At 46.2% G+C, this 18,305-nt stretch overlaps 1 protein-coding gene across 1 annotated transcript in view; it reads right to left on the minus strand.

The window, feature by feature from the left end:
• The window catches only part of IL1R2 (interleukin 1 receptor, type II), a 35,041-nt gene extending 16,938 nt beyond the window's left edge, over positions 1-18,103 (minus strand). The window contains exons 1-3 of the mRNA XM_012641994.1: positions 18,026-18,103; positions 4,513-4,643; positions 3,629-3,893 (exon numbers count right to left, since the gene is read on the minus strand). Coding sequence (XP_012497448.1) covers positions 3,629-3,893; positions 4,513-4,643; positions 18,026-18,039 — 410 coding nt within the window. The 5' untranslated portion in view covers positions 18,040-18,103. The remainder of the gene's footprint in view (positions 1-3,628; positions 3,894-4,512; positions 4,644-18,025) is intronic.
• Positions 18,104-18,305: the final 202 nt, after the last annotated feature.

Genomic DNA, 18,305 nt, shown 5'->3' on the forward strand with positions numbered 1-18,305 from the left:
TAGCCATGAAAGACCGTCCAAAGCATGTTTCCTTCTAGTACAGCAACCAATAACATTTGAAATAGCAACTGTTCCTGAGAATCTGCCAAGCCATGGTGGACTTGTTGAATGTGTGAGAAATAAGCCTTTATTATTTTAAGCCACTGGGATTTGGGGGCTGTTTGTTATAGCGGCATAACCTTGCATACTCTGACAGAAAGACAATGTGGGTTCTAGGTCATGAGATCATAAAAATCACAGGAAAAAGGCAGTCCCATGCCCCATGACTCTAAATCTCAAAGAGTATTATGGCAACTGCTGGTCACTGTCACTCTACTAGAACCCCAGCCTTACAGCTGAAAGAGAATATCAGAGATAGGCCGGGTTAACCCTCCCACATGCAAAGAAAGCTTGACACACATTGGGATTTCCATTGCCCCCTCAATCTCAGATCTCTTTTTCTTTTCCTATAAAAATAAAATAAAAGCACTAGTTATAATTTTTTAATTGAGTATAAAACACGCTGTAAGACAAACATGACTCAACTCCCATCTCCCTGATTTTACACAGCATCACTTTAGTAGTCATGCAAACTGCTTTTTGGGAAGGAGAGAGCATCTCCATGTGTTTATTAACCAACTACCATGACACTCTCCATGCTAGATCCTTCTCATGCTGTGATCCCACATAACCCTCCCAGCAAAATTCCTTACAGGGAAGAAAACTGTCACCCATAAAAGTCAAGAAATAAGACCAAGGTCCCACCAGACAGAAAGTGAGAATGCCAAGATTCCCATCTATATCTGTCTGACACTAAATTTCATTTTTTCTTACTATACTATTAAGTTTTCCTAGAAAAGAATTTTTTGTCCTAAAAAAAGAAAGCAGAATCATTCATTTATAGCTATTGTAAAACTCAGACATCAACATTTTCCCAGTACAAGAATAGAAGATTATTTACCTGCTTCTTAGGCTGGGTTCATAGAAAGGATTGAATCTGTCCTAAAATTGCTTACAGGGGAGGCTAGGCACATGGACAGTAGTGCCAAGCTGGGTTTGGTTTAAAAAGATTCTCAACATCACACACACACACACACACACACACACACACACGCACACCCCACCTAGGACTGGGGTCGATGTGGTCAAATTCTTCCATTCACCAGCAATTCCTTTGTGCTAAGAATGTCGCTTTCTCTGGTTCTCTTTCTAAATGTAAATATTCCTAGGTATAATTTCTCCTTAGATCCAGTAAGTTTATGAAATGTGGAAGGCCCATCAAGCCAGCTGGTAGAAGGAGCAAGCAGAGCCTTAGAAAAGATCGAGGCAGCAGCTGAGATACGCCAGAAATGCTAATTCCCAATCAGGCCGGAGAAACTTTTAAGATTCCCAACACTAGGCTGAAAACTTTGTCCTTCAGAAAGCAGCAGGACATGCTAAGACCATTAAATGGGGAAAGGGCAGGCTCTTTCACAAACGGTCTTGGGAGAACTGGATATCCACATGCAAAAGAATGAAGCCTTACCTAACACCATCTACAAAAATCAATTCATAATAGATCAATGTAAGAGCTAAAACTATAAAATTCTTAAAAGAAAACATAGGAAAAAATCTTTATGATATTGGATTGGGCATTGATTTCCTGACACCAAAAGCACAGGCAATAAAAGAAAAAAAAGATAAATTGGAATTGATCAAAATTAAAAGCTTTTGTGCATCAAAGGACACTATCAACAGAGTGAATATGCAACTCACTGAATGTGAGAAAATATTTGCAAATCATATATCTGGTAAGAAGTTAATATCCAGCATATATAAAGAACTCCTAAATCTTGACAACAAAAAAAATCCAATTTTTTAAATGAACAAAGGACTTAAATAGACATTTCTCCAAAGAAGTTACACAAATGGCCAATAAGCACATGAAAAGATGCTCAACATCACTAATCATTAGGAAAATGCAAATCAAAACCGTAATGAGATACTACTTCATATCCATTAGGATGCCTAGTATCAAAAAAACACAGGAAATAGCAAGTGTTGGTGAAGATGTAGAGAAATGAACCTTTGTGCACTGTTGGTGAGAATGTGAAATGGTACAGTCACAATGGAAAACAGTATAGCAGTTCCTCAAAAAATTAAATTTAGAATTACCATATGATCCAGTAATTCCTCTTTTGGGTATATTGTACCCAAAAGAATTGAAAGCAGGAACTCGAACAGGTATTTGTACACACCTGTTCATATCAGTATTATTTACAATAGCCAAAAGAGAAAATAACCCAAGTATCCATGGCTGGATAAATAGATAAACAAAAAGTGGTATGTACATGAAGTGGAATAATAATATTCAGCTTTGAAAAGGAAGGACATTCTAATATGTGCTACAACATGGGTGAACCTTGAAAACATTATGCCAAATGAAATAAGCCAGTCTCAAAAAGACAAAAACTGTGTGATTCCACTTGTATGAGGTACCTAGAGAGTCACATACATGGCAACAGAAAGTAGAACGGTTTGCCAGGGGCTAGGGGGAGGGGATGGGGAGTTATTTATTTAATGGGTGCACAGTTTCAGTTTGGGAAGATCAAAATGCCCTGAGGATGGATGGTGGTGTTGGTTGCACAACAGTGTGAATGTACTTAATGCCACTGGTCTGCACACTTAAAAATGATTAAGATGGTAAATTTTATGTTATGAGTATTTTACTACAATTAAAGGGGGAAAAGAGCAACAGGCAAAGAGGTGGGAAGACTGGACCGCCGGTTGACAGACTTGGGTTCCAGTGTCAGCTTCACCACCTCCCACCAGGGGAACTTTCTAGGCAGCTTGGTTCCCTCGTCCATACAATCAGCAGTTAGGTTAATTTATTCCTAAAGTCTCATCCACCTCTAAAATTCTGTTCAGGGTTCTACATCTATTTCTTGTGTCCCTACCATGTGGATTCAGCAGTGAACACAATAGATCAAGCCCTACGCTCCCAGAGTTTACATTCTACTGGGGAAGACAAACGTTAAGAACATACACACAGGTAGATATGTCGGATGGGAAAACAGTATCGAGTACCATGACAGCAGGGTAAGGAGAGAGAGTGACAGAGTGCTGTGTCAGCTAAAGTGGCTAGGGGTCTCCTCTCCAAAGAGGTGGCATTTGAACAAAGACTAAACGAAGGGAGGAAGGAGCCATGGGAACATCTTGTTGGGGGTTTCTTAAGAGGTCATAATGTCTCTCTGGAAGGCCGAGGCAGGCGGATTGTTTGAGCTCAGGAATTCGAAACCAGCCTGAGCAAGAGCAAGACCCCGTCTCTACTAAAAATAGAAAGAAATTAATTGGACAACTAAAAATATACAGAAAAAATTAGCCGGGCATGGTGGCACATGCCTGTAGTCCCAACTACGCAGGAGGCTGAGGCAGGAGGATCGCTTGACCCCAGGAGTTTGAGGTTGCTGTGAGCTAGGCTGACGCCACGGCACTCTAGCCCGGGCAACACAATGAGACTCTGTCTCAAAAAAAAAAAAAAAAAAAAAAGAGGACATAATGTGGATTCTCACCTGCCCACTGGAGTTTGAAATCCCGATCTCACTGATGAACCTCGCAGGCATCCATTCCGCAGGGAGCCCCTCCCCAGCCCGGTCCCAGAGGAGCTTACCTGGCAGTGCAAATGTAGGTGCCAGAGTCCCCCTGCAAGGCTGGCAGAACCCAAAGGGCACCATCCTGGGCCCACATTCGAGTCTCTTCTTCTCCTGGTATCGTCCCAGTAGAGTCATTTTTACGCCACGTCAGGTTGACATGGGGGCGGGCAGAGTCCCACAACCAATACGGCATCTGTGGGCACCTCAGGGCCACAGGCTCCCCTTCCAGCCTGAGTTCCCGTTTATAATGCCTGCCGCGATATTGGCAGCTTCCCGCAGCCACTGAAGGACAGAGAGAGCAAAGTCAGGCTTTGGGTCCAAAACCTGCCCCGATCACAGAACCTGCCTGGACCCTAGCCTGAGGATGGTTCTGACAGGAAGACATAGAGCACATCTGAGGAAGATGTCATGTGTCCCCAACAAAACAATCGGCACCCTGGGGACCCCATTAACCCCCCACCCTCGTCGTTGTAATTTCAAAATTCCCAAACGAAAAGTTCAGGGCTACTATAAATTCCAACTTACATTTTGTGGGGAATGTTAAATCAGGTTCACATGGTGACCAAAAAAAAAACCAAAGATTTAAAAATTTAGCCATATTTTTTACTTGTTGACCTCCTATCGTTGAGTAGATCTGGGCAGAGCTCAGACAGAAAAGCTTAATTCTGGTAGGTCATGTGGTTAAAATCCAGAGGCCCCTTTTGTCAAGGGCAAACATGCCACTTCTTTGGTTTGCTCCTTGGCAAGAATGACCCCCACCCAGGGTGCAGCAAAGAGGATGGACAAGAAGCCACTTCTGGCACTTACCAAGGCATGAACATTCACACCTTGCTTTTTGATTGCAACAAAACCTCACTAGATAACAGCTTTCCCCAGAGAAGCTGCAGGATTTACTTCTCACCTGTGTGCGCCTCAGGCTGAATGATGAAGGCAGAAGCACCCATCATCAACATGTACAAGCTGAACATCGTCGTTCCTGACAACTTCCGGAGGACACAGGAAGTGGAGATCTGAGGTCCAACACCATGTAGTCTAGGGCAGGAGACAGAGTGGTCACCAGGGGCCATGAGCCCCCAAAGAGAGAATCCCTTGAAGATGGTCCCAGGGGCAAGGTCTGGGGGTTTCCTGGGATGATGGAAACATTTTTGCCTAGGTTTTCTTTTTTCGACAAGAAAACTCAACATTTTTGGATTTGCTTCTCTATAGCTTTATTCACTGAACACATCTAAAGTCCAATCCCTGGAGCACCTGCAGACGCTCTTGGGACATCTCAGGTCTCTGTCTCTCCAGAAGCGTGGCTTTGCAGCCTGCCCTCTGCCTGAGATGCTCTTTCCTCGGCTACGGCCACCACGCGTGCCCTCTCCTCCTTCCAGTCTGTGCTCACAGTTCACTCTCTCGATGAGGTCTTCTCTTACCTTCCTGTGTAAAACTGCACCACCCTTCTATCCCAATACTATCCCCAATTTTCTTTTCCTGCTCTGTTGTTTTCCATGACATTCAGCATCAACCACGTCTCCCCCTCCAGAACATAACGTAAGCCCCAAGTATGTAAAAACCCTGCTTTATTTTATTCACAATTCCAGCCTCAATTCCCATTTGTTGAATGAACAATGAATCAGTGAACAAATCACTAGAAGACCAAAGGGCCTCGTATTTCACTTGTCGGAGAACTTTTCCTATATTCCCTACAGATTAACTCTCATTTTACAAACAATTCTGACATACGCTGAGGGATTCTGCGTCCTGCTGTCTCTCTCTGGTCTAGTGCATCCCAGGGGAAAAAGCAATATGAGGTCCACACAGGGAATAATTTATACAAGTTCATGAAGCAATCCTCCCCCAGCCTTCACAAGACTAAAGTATCAGATGCTCTCTGTACTTCCCTGTGATCCGTCTCACACCATATCACAAGTGTCCCTTGTATCAGCTAACCATCGCCACAACGATGCTACTTAACAAACCACCCAAAACTAAATGGGTAAAACAACAGTCGTTCACTCTCGTGCACGAGTCCGTGGGTCGCATGGAGGTTGGCTAATCTAAACCAGGCTGAATTTGGCTCGGCTCCGAGCCACAAGTAGGGTCAAGTCTGTGACATGTGTCTCTCATCCTCCTTGGACCAGTAAGCTTCCTGCTAGACGATCTTCTCATGGGATTGGCAAAAATACGAACAATGCTGACAAAAGCACACCAGGCTGCTCTGAGAACTGGCTCGCTCTTGTCTGCCCACGTTCCATTGGCCACAGCGAGTCAGGTGGCCAAGCCTGCCATGGGGGGAGTGGGGAGCAGTTGTGCCCTCTGCCACGCCTGATTCTTGTATGACTCTCCACAGATGGTGACAATCTTGAGGGCAAAGGCCTGGACTTGCTCGCAGCCCTTATGGCCTGCACAGTGCCCAGCCCCAGAAAGTACCGGGGAATATTTATTAACATAACTGAAAGTCGACCCAAGACAGAGTGGTTGGAGGCTGCAGGAGGAAAAAATCCCAACCACCCTTTCCTTGAGTCCTTCTCCGCTCCTGGACCGGGTATTGTGAATGACTCGCAGTGAACCCAGATGGCTCTCCACTGGCCAGGGCAGGGCTGGCGCTGAGGAAGTGAGTCGGCGCCGGAGAGTCCAGGGGCTCAGAGCTGCAGTCTGAGCTCCCCCTTCTGGAGACCTGAGATCTTCCTGGTAGCTGACTAGCTGGCTGGAGCTGTCTCCCCTGAGCTCTTTCTGTTCCTGAATGGTCCTGTTCTTCACATGTTTCTGAAGCACAGATATTTCCTGTAACTTTACCTCTAACCCCAGTCTCAGGTTTGCCCGCCCCAAAGGTCACATAAACATCCACCAGGTTGCTTTTCCCTCTTTGGACATGCATTAGCCTGTCGTGTCCCCAACTGTCCTGGCCCAAGCCAGACTCGCTAACTCTCTAGCGAGGACATGGAAGAAGTGGGAAATAAATACACCATATTGAATCAATACCACGTATCAGAATAAGCATCAACACAGTATCAGAATAAGTAAATGAAGTCAAAGATGCTGGCGTAGGGACCATTTTAATAATAACAGCTGCTGTGCCAAGTTTTGAACATTCCTTCTTGCATTTTACCTCCATGATGTGAGGCTCGCACCGATTTTACAGGGGATGTATTAGGAGAGTTCAAAGGGGTTAAGAGGCTTGGCCAAGATCTTACAGCTAGTAAGTAGACATTGAAATTTAACCCCAGGATTCCAAAGCCCTTGCTCTTCAAATATAATTCCTGAGATGATGCTGCTGGTTTTCTCTCCCAGTATCTGTCCCCCTGCCTCACCAACAATAGAAACCCTGACTTAACTAGACACATGGCCCCCCACACACAAACACTACATTTCCCATCCTTCCTCACAACTAAGGGTGAGTGGCCATGTGACAAAATGTTGGCTGATGAAATGTAAGTGGAAGTGTTGTGTGACCCTCCTGGGAAGTCTCCTTAAAAATCTCTACTACTCTTCCTTCCTGATGCTCGCTGTGGACATGGGTCTGGATCACGGCCACCACCTTGGACCCCAACCAGATCACTCTCTCAAAGTGAGAGGGGAGCGTGAGTTCCAGGTGGCTTCGAGAAGCCGCCCACCACCCTGGACTACCTTCTTTTATGTGTTCAGGCTTTTTGTCACGCACGGCCAAACCTAACCCCAAAATGTTGCCTCCCCAGAGTTTATCAAAGGAAGCCAGCCTCCTCTTTCTGATACCCAACAGTTTCACATAAACGGTTTCTACTGGTTGACTCTAAAAGTCACTTTGACTCCAAGGCAGGAGTTGAAGTGCAGCCTTTCCTCAGATGAAAGCGCCCCCGTAGGCTCACATTCCCCTGGGTTCAGGCTCAGCCTTGGATTACATGAAGGTTTGTAATCAGGTTTAAAATTACTTTGACACCAGAAAACCCGGCTGTATCCAGCCAGGGGCAGTCGCTAGCTGAAGCTTCACAGAGCTGCGGAGCCGAAGAGTCTTAGAGGAATCTAGTCCAATCTCTTCCTTTTATGGAGGATGCAAGTGAGTTTGAAGTTAACCGTCTCCTCCAAATCACATGGTTGGTTGGGTGAAAAGTAAGAAGTGTTTCAACAAGGACCCTGTTGTAGTGGAATTAAATCCTAAAACATCTTTCCCAAGTAATTGCCACCCCTGATCCACTCCCACCCCTACCCCCAGCCAAGAGAATTGTCTTGGTTTCTCTCCCTGGACTTTGGCAAAACAGCTGCTTTGCTGTGACTTCTCCAGGAAGTGGCTTCAGACGAGTAAACCACAAACACATAGTAGTGACAGTTTTCAATAACCAAAACCTCATAAAAAGGCTGGAACCAAAATTGCCGTGGTGTGGGAAACAATCAGTCCTTGGCAGGCCGAGAGGGAAAAAAATAGTTTTGCAGAAGTTTGAAGCAAAACACTATTCTCCTGCCCTACTTTCTTTAAATGTGTTTTAAAATCAGAGACAGCTTGACATTTCTGCTGAAATCTGAGTTGACCCTCTTACCATAAGAAAAAAATTTCAAGGGCAGCTCATTCCAAGTATGTGAGTTAGAATTCTATCCCTATTTTTTTTTTGGTCAAATAACCATGTTTCACAACACTTAATGTAAGAAAACAGAAGGCTAGGATGAAAAGCAGGGCCAGGCATAAGAAAATGACAAAAATGTGTGAAGAGTGGAAGGAAGGAAAAACAATGCAGTAAGGTAGAAAGAGCTGATGGCGCAGCACTGAGCCGGACAGGTGGCACACAGGTGGCACACAGCATCCTCAGCAGCACGCACTATGGCCCAGGTAATGGGTTACCTGCCTTTGATCCCCAGGTGTCTCCCTCCTGGCCCCCGGCTTCTGTTCATAGGCAAAACATATAGCCTAAGAGTAGATAAATGAAAAGACTCCACCTTTTAATTTAATTTTTAAAAATTACAAAAAAGACTGAAAAGTTGAAATAATAGTATGACAAACTGAAGGATATATTTCACCTAGACTCACCAATTGTTAACATTTTGCTGCATTTACTTTATTCTTCTCATTCTCTCTCCCTGCACACACACACACACACCCCCCCACACACACACACACACACACACACGCATACATGTATTATACCTATTTCCTCCTGAACACCTAAAAGTTGCAGATATCATTAAACTTTGCCCCTAAATACTGCAGAATACACCCAGGAATGCATTTTTTAACAGATTGAGAGCAAGTAAGTAAATGATAGCTCCAGAAATGAATCTTCCAGCATGTAAAAGGAGTAGAAATTTTATTCTATAGTATATTTGAATATATCTGGGTTGAATTCACCCAAATTGAACTTTATTTAAATCCTTACCTTATTCCAGGAAGTTTTTAGGCAACTGTCCCATTTCTGAGTCAGGCGGCACAGTCATCCAAAGAAAAAAAACAAGGTGACAGGTGTTGACTGTCAGCGAAGTCAACCAGCTATCAGGCCTGACACACACCACCTAGTCACCTCTAGTGTGTAAAATGAATTCCTAAGAACTCACGTTGCATAAAACCTTCTGAAACCCATGGGGAAATAAATGTTTACATCAAAATTAAGCTTGGAAATTTTTTTTTTAATTCAAAGGTGAAGTAATATAAAAAGCATTTTTTAACTAAGTCTAAGGAAATCACAGAGTTGGAAGAGTTTGAAGACAGGGAGGACCTAGGTTCAGATACAGATAAATTTATGACCAGGTTTGAGGCAGCTTTTGTTGAAAAATGTACTGGGCTCAAAGCAGAACCCTTTGGACGGGTTGTCTGCAAATTATTTTTGTTCTACAGTAAAGCGACAAGCTAGCTTTTCCCCACAGCGTTAAGGGAAGGAAGCCTCAGAGTAGCACAGCAAGATGGCTTCTGTCCGTACAGCCGTGTCAGATGACAGCTGGAGCTGTCCTTGCCACTGGTCTCCCGTCCCTAGTGGGCCCTCGGGGGATAGAATCACTTCCTGGAGACCCATCTTTGGCAGAATGGGGTGTTGGGCCACATTGGGCTGAATCTCAGAGGGGCAGACCTGCAGAGGCTAACGCAGACAGCTCCACCAATGGCTACGCATATTTTACTTTCTGCTAACAAACATCCCTTCTTGCTAAGACCATCCTTTCCCTGTCAAATCTTTTGAACCTGATCAACTTCTGTCCCAAGAACCACTGACAAAGAGACACTTTAGTCAATCAACTCAACTCCTGTTCCCACTCATTCAAATCCTCCATTCACACATCCCATTCCCAGTGAACCTGGGTCATTCAGCGCCCCCAGCAGGCTGGACCATCAACCTGAGCTTCCTTCACCTTCTTCCCACATCAGGCCCTCTCCCAGGCTGACACCCACCATGACCATTCCTCTAGCCCAGAATAGTTGCCACCCTTCTCCGAAATGACTGATGAGGAAGCTCCACCCACGAGGCCCTGGGCATCTACAGGGAAAATCCACTAGGATTCAAATTCTCCCGGCCTGATATTGGCATAAGAGGGGTTTGTCACTCTGTTCAACTCCAGAGGACAAAGCTTGTGAGTCTTGTAGATCACAGAAATTCTGTTATAGACATGCAGCAACAAAAATAGACTCAGATACCTTAAGTCACTTGCCCAAGGCTACAGAGCTAATGGAATGATAGAGCAGGATTTAAACCAGAGTCTACACAATCCTTGGCCTTGGTGCTCATTCTCTGCTCTGTAGAGGCATCAAAACCTGGAGTTACGGGGGGCTCCAGAAGCCATTAAGTTTAGCTGTCCACCCAAATGGTCTTCCCAAACCCAATGTCCCCAATAGAAGGCCGAGCTTACCCCATCACAAGATGGGCACTTCCAGTCTTGTCACTTCAGAGGCCAAATTTGCCTCCCTCTAAACTTCATTCATTGGTCAGATTCCACCCTCTGGGACAACTCAGTAGTCTGTCTGCTCCTCCCAGCAGCCCTGAGGGTTGCGGAGTCCATACAGAAGGGCACAGTAGAAAGTACATGAACAGAGCAAGTGGGAATCCTACCTTCCTGCCCGCCAGCAGGAGGGTCACGGGCAGGTTATATTACCTGTGTGAGGCTCAGTGTTTGCATCTGCAAAATAGACATACCCTGGTGGGCACCACAGGAGAATTAGGTGGCACGTGATGCGTAAAGAGCTCAGCAGTGCCGCAAAGAGAAAGCGCTCAGCAACCGGTAGCTCTCAGCATTTTACAGAAGCAGATCCAGCTACTCAGGAAGGTGAGGAGTTTGCTCAAGGACTCGCAGATAGCACACCTGAGAGAGAAATCAGAGCTTCCACTGTCTGCATTCCACCTAATTTCTTCTAAAGGTCCGTTCCACAGCCCAGCCTGAGAACTTGCTGGTATCGTAATTGGTAGCTTAGCTAACACCAGTTACTCTATAAGAACTGTGTATGACTTTACCTAGTAGAATCAAAAAGCCCAAGTGTATAAATTCATATTATAGAAATGTGTTGAACATATAAATACACAGTAATAAACACACACAAAGAGACACATAAATATTCAAGGCCTGCCAGGAATTCTAAGGCTTCCTGTGCTTTCGTTCAGACTGTCATCTTAGTGCCAGAGTCTTTAAGCACCTGGAACTGGAGGCTGGAACAAGTCTCCTTTCCTCACTCTACCATTAACCAGCTATGTGATCTTAGGCAACCACAAAGTCATCTACTCAATCTGAGTCACAATTTCCTTATCCCTAAAATATAAACTTTAGGCTGCCAAGAGTTCCCAGGTCCCTTCACAGGTATAAAACCCTAGGATTCTAAGTCAATCTGGATTTGAGCTTAGGCCTCCATCCTGGGTACAGATTCAATTTCTAAGGCATCAAGTGAGGGCTTAACCAGACAACCACTGAACACAGCTCACTTGCCAGAAGTCCTGTAGATAGCAAAAGCAGAGCCAAGACACAGGGCTTCTGAGTATTCCTGGGCATTGGAACTGTAGCTCTGTTGGGTTACCCACTGGGTAAGGTTAATTAGTAACTGACTGCTCTGCCAGCACTGGGACAGAGGGCTGGTTGTTAGCAGATATACATCCTTTAAGCCAAATGTTGCTTTCAACTTCTTGTTATCTAAGTGTAGGGAACACCTCAAATATTTGAATCATCAGTCATCCAGAAAACTTGCCCGTCTAAAATATAACAAAGACAGAAGAAACAAGGACAGAAAGATCTGAATAGCTGAAAGACAGACAATAGAATCCTGGCACAAAGGCATGTACTATATTTTACTCACAGAAGAAGTTTCAGAGCCTTCCTTCAGAAGCTCTTTCTCTTGATTTGTATGAGCGTGGCTAGTTTTTCAGAGTAGTAGATTGTATTTTCCAAAGATGACCACAACAATATCTATCATACCACATGGTCTTCCAGAATGCGACTGTGCCACTCTGCCATCACAAGAGGTGGAGTCCAACTCATCTCCCTTGAATGTGGGCTGGCCTGTAACTTGCATGTAACCAACAGAATGCAGCAGAAGTGATGGTACGTGAACTCTGAAGCTAGGTCAGAAAAATCCATGCAGCCTCCACCTAGTTTCCACAGAATGCTCACTCTGTGGGAAGCCAGCCACCATGGAAACTACCCTGACCACTTTGCTAGAAAGGCCACATGTAGAGTGTCTGGTTGTCAGTTCCAGCTATGCCCAGCCTCCCAGAAATCCCCTCAAAGGCTCCAGCTATGTGAATAAGGCCATCTTAGACTCTCCAAATGAGTCCATTCACCAGCTGAGTACCAATGTGTGAACCACTTCAAACCACATGGAGCAGAAGAATCACCCAGCTAAGCCCTTCTTCAATTCATGCTGTATAAAAGGTGTGAGTTACAATAAAATGATTGTCATTTAAAGCCACTAAGTTTGGGGGTAGTTTTTCATGCAGCAATAGGTGAATGGAATGCTCAATCAAAAGCAGATTCCAGGTAGCAAATCAGAAAGAGAGAGAGGGCTGGTAGAAGAAAACACACATTGAAAAAAGTGGCACCTGATTGCCCGGTATCAGAGGAGACAGAAAAAATGTCAAGAGAGATGCAAGAACCAAAGAGTACAGCAATCTGGGGCCTTTGAGAGAAGACACAAACAGTCCCCTCCACGTTACTGTGTCCTACAGAGGATATCAGGATGTGGCAGCACAAAATGGCTGAAGTTCCTAATGATTTCCCAGAATCATGAAGAACCACTTAAATTTTGCTGAAAATCCTCTTTCTCTGGGATGGAACAGTATATAATATACGCAACAAAGATACTATTTTAATTACCTCCTAACGTGTTTCCCTTTGTGTTATTCCAGATTCTTCTACGACTATGGCCCCAGGAAAGGGGAAGGTCAAAGACCTTCTCAGAAAGGAGGGAAGGAAGTGGGTATGACATACAGGAAGTTCCTTCCTGGTAGGAATGGGAAGTAGAAGAAGCCAAGTACAAGAGGAAGTAGGAAGGCAGTCCTGCTCCTTGTTCTGGGTTCGAAACCTGAGAGCAAAGGAACAAAAGGTGAAAGAAAGAGGGAAGCTAAAAGAGAGGAACTTTTGCTCTGTTTCTAAATTGGGTCTCTAGGGGAATCCCACCATGGTGAGGTGAGGTATGCCAGGGAAGAAGGGAAATAATGATGTGGCCTGTGAGGTAGAAGGAATACTAGGTCAGTTCCCTGTGACCTCAGATCTTCACTGATGGGAGAGATACAGACCTTCCCCTGCACTCCCAGTGGAAAGTGGGAGGCGAGCTGAGATCCAGGCTGAGATGGGGCTGCCGTGATGAAGGACAGGGTGACCTAGAGCGAAGGCTACAGGCTACTCAGTCAGTAAAGAGCAATGTGGCCCAACGTGGGGAAACTGCCTCACCTGCTAGTACATAACCACGTGGCCAAGGCCCACACTCTGCTACCTTGGCATTCCTGGTGCTCCCCTCACATCTTCTTGGTCCAGCAACAGGCATGCTGGAGTATCTGGTCTGATGGGTTGGTGCTCATGCCCTACCGCTTGCTAAACATTTTGAGTATCACCTGGAAAGTCTAAGCCAGGGAAGAAACAAGGTGATGGCCAAGACACAGAGGAGCTGTGGAGCCAATGAAAGGCATAGTGGGCCTAAGCCAGCCAGAGCATTGGCTTGAAGCAGCAGAGGCACCAGAGCTCAGGTTTTCCCAGCCATGGACCCCAGCAGTAGATTCAGCAGGACATCCCATGACCAGGCAGGTCCAGGGACATCTCCCAGGTCAGCACGTGTGGATCAGCCACCTCCCCACCATTCCCCCTATCCTCAGGCTCCTTCCTGGCTGGAAGGAGGTGCCCTGTGAAAAACTGGAAGACTGAGTGTCTACCCAAAAGAAACTGAATGAATCCAAGAGAGGCAAATTGGAGCCAACTGAGGTGGAGATAACATGTAGTGGCACGTTTCATTCTCCTTCACTAGTGAAAAGGGGCCACCGGAACCAAATGAGATTGTTAATAGAAAAGGTATTTTGTGTTTTTTTGGCATCAATTTGCAATGAGTATAAGTTTTCACCATGTTACATATATATATATTATTTTTTGGAAGGAATTATTTCTTTTATAGGAATATTTCTTTTATATATAAAAGAAATAATTCCTTTCAAATTGTTAAGATGTCAAAACAGACAGGATTTTTATTTATTTTTTTTTTTTTTTGAGACAGGATCTCACTCTGTCTCCCAGGCTAGAGTGCAGTGGCATCATCATAGTTCACTGCAACCTCCTACTTCTGGGTTCAAGCCATCCTCCTGCCTACGTCTCCTGAGCAGCTGGGACTGCAGGCACCTGTCACCACACCCAGCTAATTTTTCTATTTTTAGTATAGATGGGGTCTTGCTCTTGCTCAGGCTGGTCTTGAAATCCTGGCCTCAAGTGATCCTCCCAAAGGGAGCCACCACCAGGCCTGGCCAGGATTTTCTTTTTGTGCTTTGAAAGATCATCTTCTACTCACCAGAAAATGTGCCCATCTAGAATGCCTTGTCCTCTGAGGGCCACCAAAGGTGACAGTTATCCTGAGCCCTCCTTCCAGTGTGTCCACAAGAAAAGGTAAAAGTCAACCAAAAAAAAAAAAAAAAAAACTGAAAAACCCAAGTGATTTTTATCTATTCTGTGTGGGAAAATCCCCCACCCCTCACCACAAGAAAACCTGATCTTTAGCCTGAACACAGCCCATATTTACCGGGGTTTCCCTACAGACCCAAAAAGTCCCCCCAGGAAACACTCTGCTCTCCCCGGGGAGTGGACAAGGGTTCCATTCGCACTCCCAGCCCCTCTGGCTTCTCTCTGCGGTTAGGTGCCAACCAGCTTGGTCCTGGTGGTGAGCACAGCTCCATGAAACTTGGTGACCCTTCCCTTCCCACTCCAGCTGACCTAACCGAGCAGCAGAGTGCGGGAGGCACAGCCATGTCTGCCAGTATTCACTCTCTGCACCCGTGAAGCCCGCATGGCACGTGATTGGAAAGGACCAGTACATCCCCAGGCCTGTGCATTTCCTCACGGGTAGGGGGGGTGCTCCAGTCTGCCTCTCTTCCCCCGCGGCGCTGAGGCAGAGCTCTGTTTTTCCACGCTGTGCACACAGCACGGGCCACAGTCCTGACAGGAGGCTGAGGTCCACTGCCGTCCCGATCCACTCGCCTGCTCCTGCTGTGTCTGTTTCTCCTTCTGGTAAATAGGAAGGAGTAACCTCCCTCCCAGCCCTGGTGTCGGAACAACGTGAGCCCCACATATGGTCACTGTAACTTCTGTTTTGAAAATGGCCGGGGTCCTTGAGGGGCTGTCACGAGTCATCACAGTCCGACGCAGTTACCAATGATGATGATGCAGCACGAGCAAGAAATAAACATGTATTGTATTAAGCTACCGAGTGGTGTTAAGCTATTGCTGCAGTACACCTGGTATGCACAGCGACCAACAGAAGGATTAGGACATTGTATTCATTTTCTATTGCCGTGTAACAAACCACCACAAACTCAGTCGCTTAAAACAACCCCATTTGTGAGCTCACGTTGCTCTAGGTCAGATGTCTGGGCTGGCTTAGATGGGGGTCCCACAGACTGAAATCAAAGTGTCAGTTGAACCACGTTCCTTGCTGGAGTTGGAGGTACTGTTCCAAGCTCACATGGTTGTTGCGATTGTGGGGCTGGGGTCTCCGCTTTCTTGCTGAATGAGACCTCTCTCAGCTATAGACACCACCCATGTTTTCCTGCCCTGTGGCCCTCTCCACAGCATGACGACAGAACATCTGCTGCTGCTTCGATCTCTCTGACCACTTGACTCTTCTAAGGAGAGCCCCCGATGACATCAGGCACACCCAGCATGGTCTTCCGTTCATCAGCTAATTGGGAACCTAAATTACATCTATAGAATTCCGTCACCTGTGCCATATAAGTAACCTGATCATGGGAGTGATATTCCACCTATTCAAATATCTCACAGGGAGGGGATTATACCAGGGCATCAATCAGCAGGAATCATCGTAGAATTCTGCCTATCACAGACATTTGAAAAAAATATTCTGATGAATATTAGCTCTAGAAATTTAGGATCCACCGGAAGCTTTCCATTAACTTCTTCCTTGCTCCCAGACCTCTTCCTGAATTTTCTAAGGTCCTGCTGCTCAAAGTATGGTCTGTGGACCAGCAGCATGAACACTTGTGAGAAATGTAGACTCTCAGGCCTAACCTCACACCTCAGGAATCAGTCATCTGCACATTAACAAGATTCCTGAGAGATGTGAGAAGCATTGATCTCAAAATCCCCTTGTCCTGAAATACTCCCTCAGAGGCTTGTCCCTGGGCATGACACTCCTCTTCTCTCCTAAGGAAGTGGTTCTCCAAGTGTGGTCCCCAGGCCAGTGGCATCAGCATCACCTGGGAACTTATCAGAAATGCAGACTCTCAGGTCCCCAAACAACATCCTGAGTCAGAAATTCTGGCTGGGCCCCGCAATCTGTGTTTCAATAAGTATCAGGTGACTCTGATGCAGCCTCAAGGTTGAGAACCACTGGCCAAAGGCAGTGTCATGACCGAGCGTCCCCCAGGTGGAGAGCGGGGAGGATGACATGAAGAGGCAACCTGCGTCTGCACTGCTTGCACTCCTTCCGTCGTGCTGTTTCCAGGGACCCACTGAGCTCCCCTGGAGGTGGGGAGGAGGGATCAGGGTTTCTGGGTCTTCTGGATCACTCAGCTCTGGTTGTCAAACAGTCAGGCGTTGCAGGTTGGGGTGGCAGAGGGGACATTGAGGGGAAGGTGGTCGGCAGGGCCAGGAAGGGGGCTTCCAGGCCAACTGAGAACATCCCAGGCAGACACTATCCTCCCAGCTCCCCCAACCCATTAAGCTAAGATTCCTTCTTGCCTTTTGGGATAAACAAAGGAACAAAAAAATGGACAAGAAAACTACAATAAAAATGGAAAAGATTTTAAATGAGGTTTAAAGGAAGGCGCTCTCTTCCGTCTGTGATGTGGGAATGCCAAGTGAGCCAGGAGAAAGGATGCCCACTGGCCTGGGAGGGCAGAGCTGAAGAAATGGGCAGGGCAAGGGGGAGTCTGGTGGGAGACAAGATGAAGCAGAGAGAGGAGAGCTGGCAGCACCCACCGCAGACATGCAGTGCTGGGAGGGACAGGAGGGTTGGGACACCCAGTTGCCTCAGTTCACACAACAGGAAACTCAGAGAGATAGATGCTGACCAAGATCGCACCACCTTAGACACAGAGCTGGAAGGCTGGGGCTCGAAGAAGAGGAAGGGGCTCCAAAAGGGAATGGGATTCAAGAGAGGGAGCTCCAAAGAGTAAGAGCAAACATTTAGGTGGCACCTGCTTGGTCCCGACCATTGTTCTAAGTGCTTTATGTTATTCAGATTCTTTGGCTATGTTGATCATCACCATCAAGACCGCTACTTGCAGAGGGGGAGATTGAGGAACTGAATAGGTAAACTGTGTAACATCACACAGCTAGTCAGAAGCAAAGCTGGACTTTGGGCCCAGGCCAGTTAGCCTCAGGGGACACGCTGCACTGTGCTCTGCCACCTCTCACAGACAACCTCCAGCCTCACTGTTCAGCCGATACCAAGAGCTCAGGCATCAGAGAAACTACACATACTTTTAAAAATCAAACATTCTACACTAGAAAATCCCAAGGAAGAAAGCCTCTACATTCAGCAAGTCCGTATCTGACAATCAATTTCCTCCTGTCAGATCCTACAACGTTTTTGCCTGACACCTAGAACCACACAACGTTCTTAGAAACCCTTGGATCTAGCCCTTTCTTTTACAGATAGAGAAACTGAGGGCCAGAACGGTCAAGAAATGCTTAAGGTCACCTTCACACAGGTGAAGAAGGTCACAGATGAAGAAGGCCACCCAAATGAGGTCTGGAGTCACCTGAGATCCATCAGAATGGACTCAGGCATCCTGACCCCCAGATAGCACTCTCTCTCTGTCTCTCTCTGTCTCTCAGAAGCCTCTTACCTGCAGCTCTGCATTCTTTCACCTTGTTGCTTCTCGCCTGGGGAAGGCTGCCAGGCCAGACTTTCACCTTCAGTGGGAGCTTGGCTGTCCGGGCAGGGATTTATAACCTCCTGGCTCAGGATTTCCCAACTGGCTGTGTCACTCGCTCCCAATGGGTGGCGGTGGACACACCTTTTTCCTCTTCACAGGGGAGCACCCCCAGCTGCAGTCCTGGGTACGTGGTCACCCAGATGGGGAAGTGGGCAAGGAAACTCTGCGTAAGTTTCCCTATTTTTTTGTG

Source organism: Propithecus coquereli, unplaced genomic scaffold (assembly GCF_000956105.1).
Source record: "Propithecus coquereli isolate 6110/MARCELLA unplaced genomic scaffold, Pcoq_1.0 Scaffold171, whole genome shotgun sequence".
NCBI classification, from domain to species: Eukaryota; Metazoa; Chordata; class Mammalia; order Primates; family Indriidae; genus Propithecus; species Propithecus coquereli.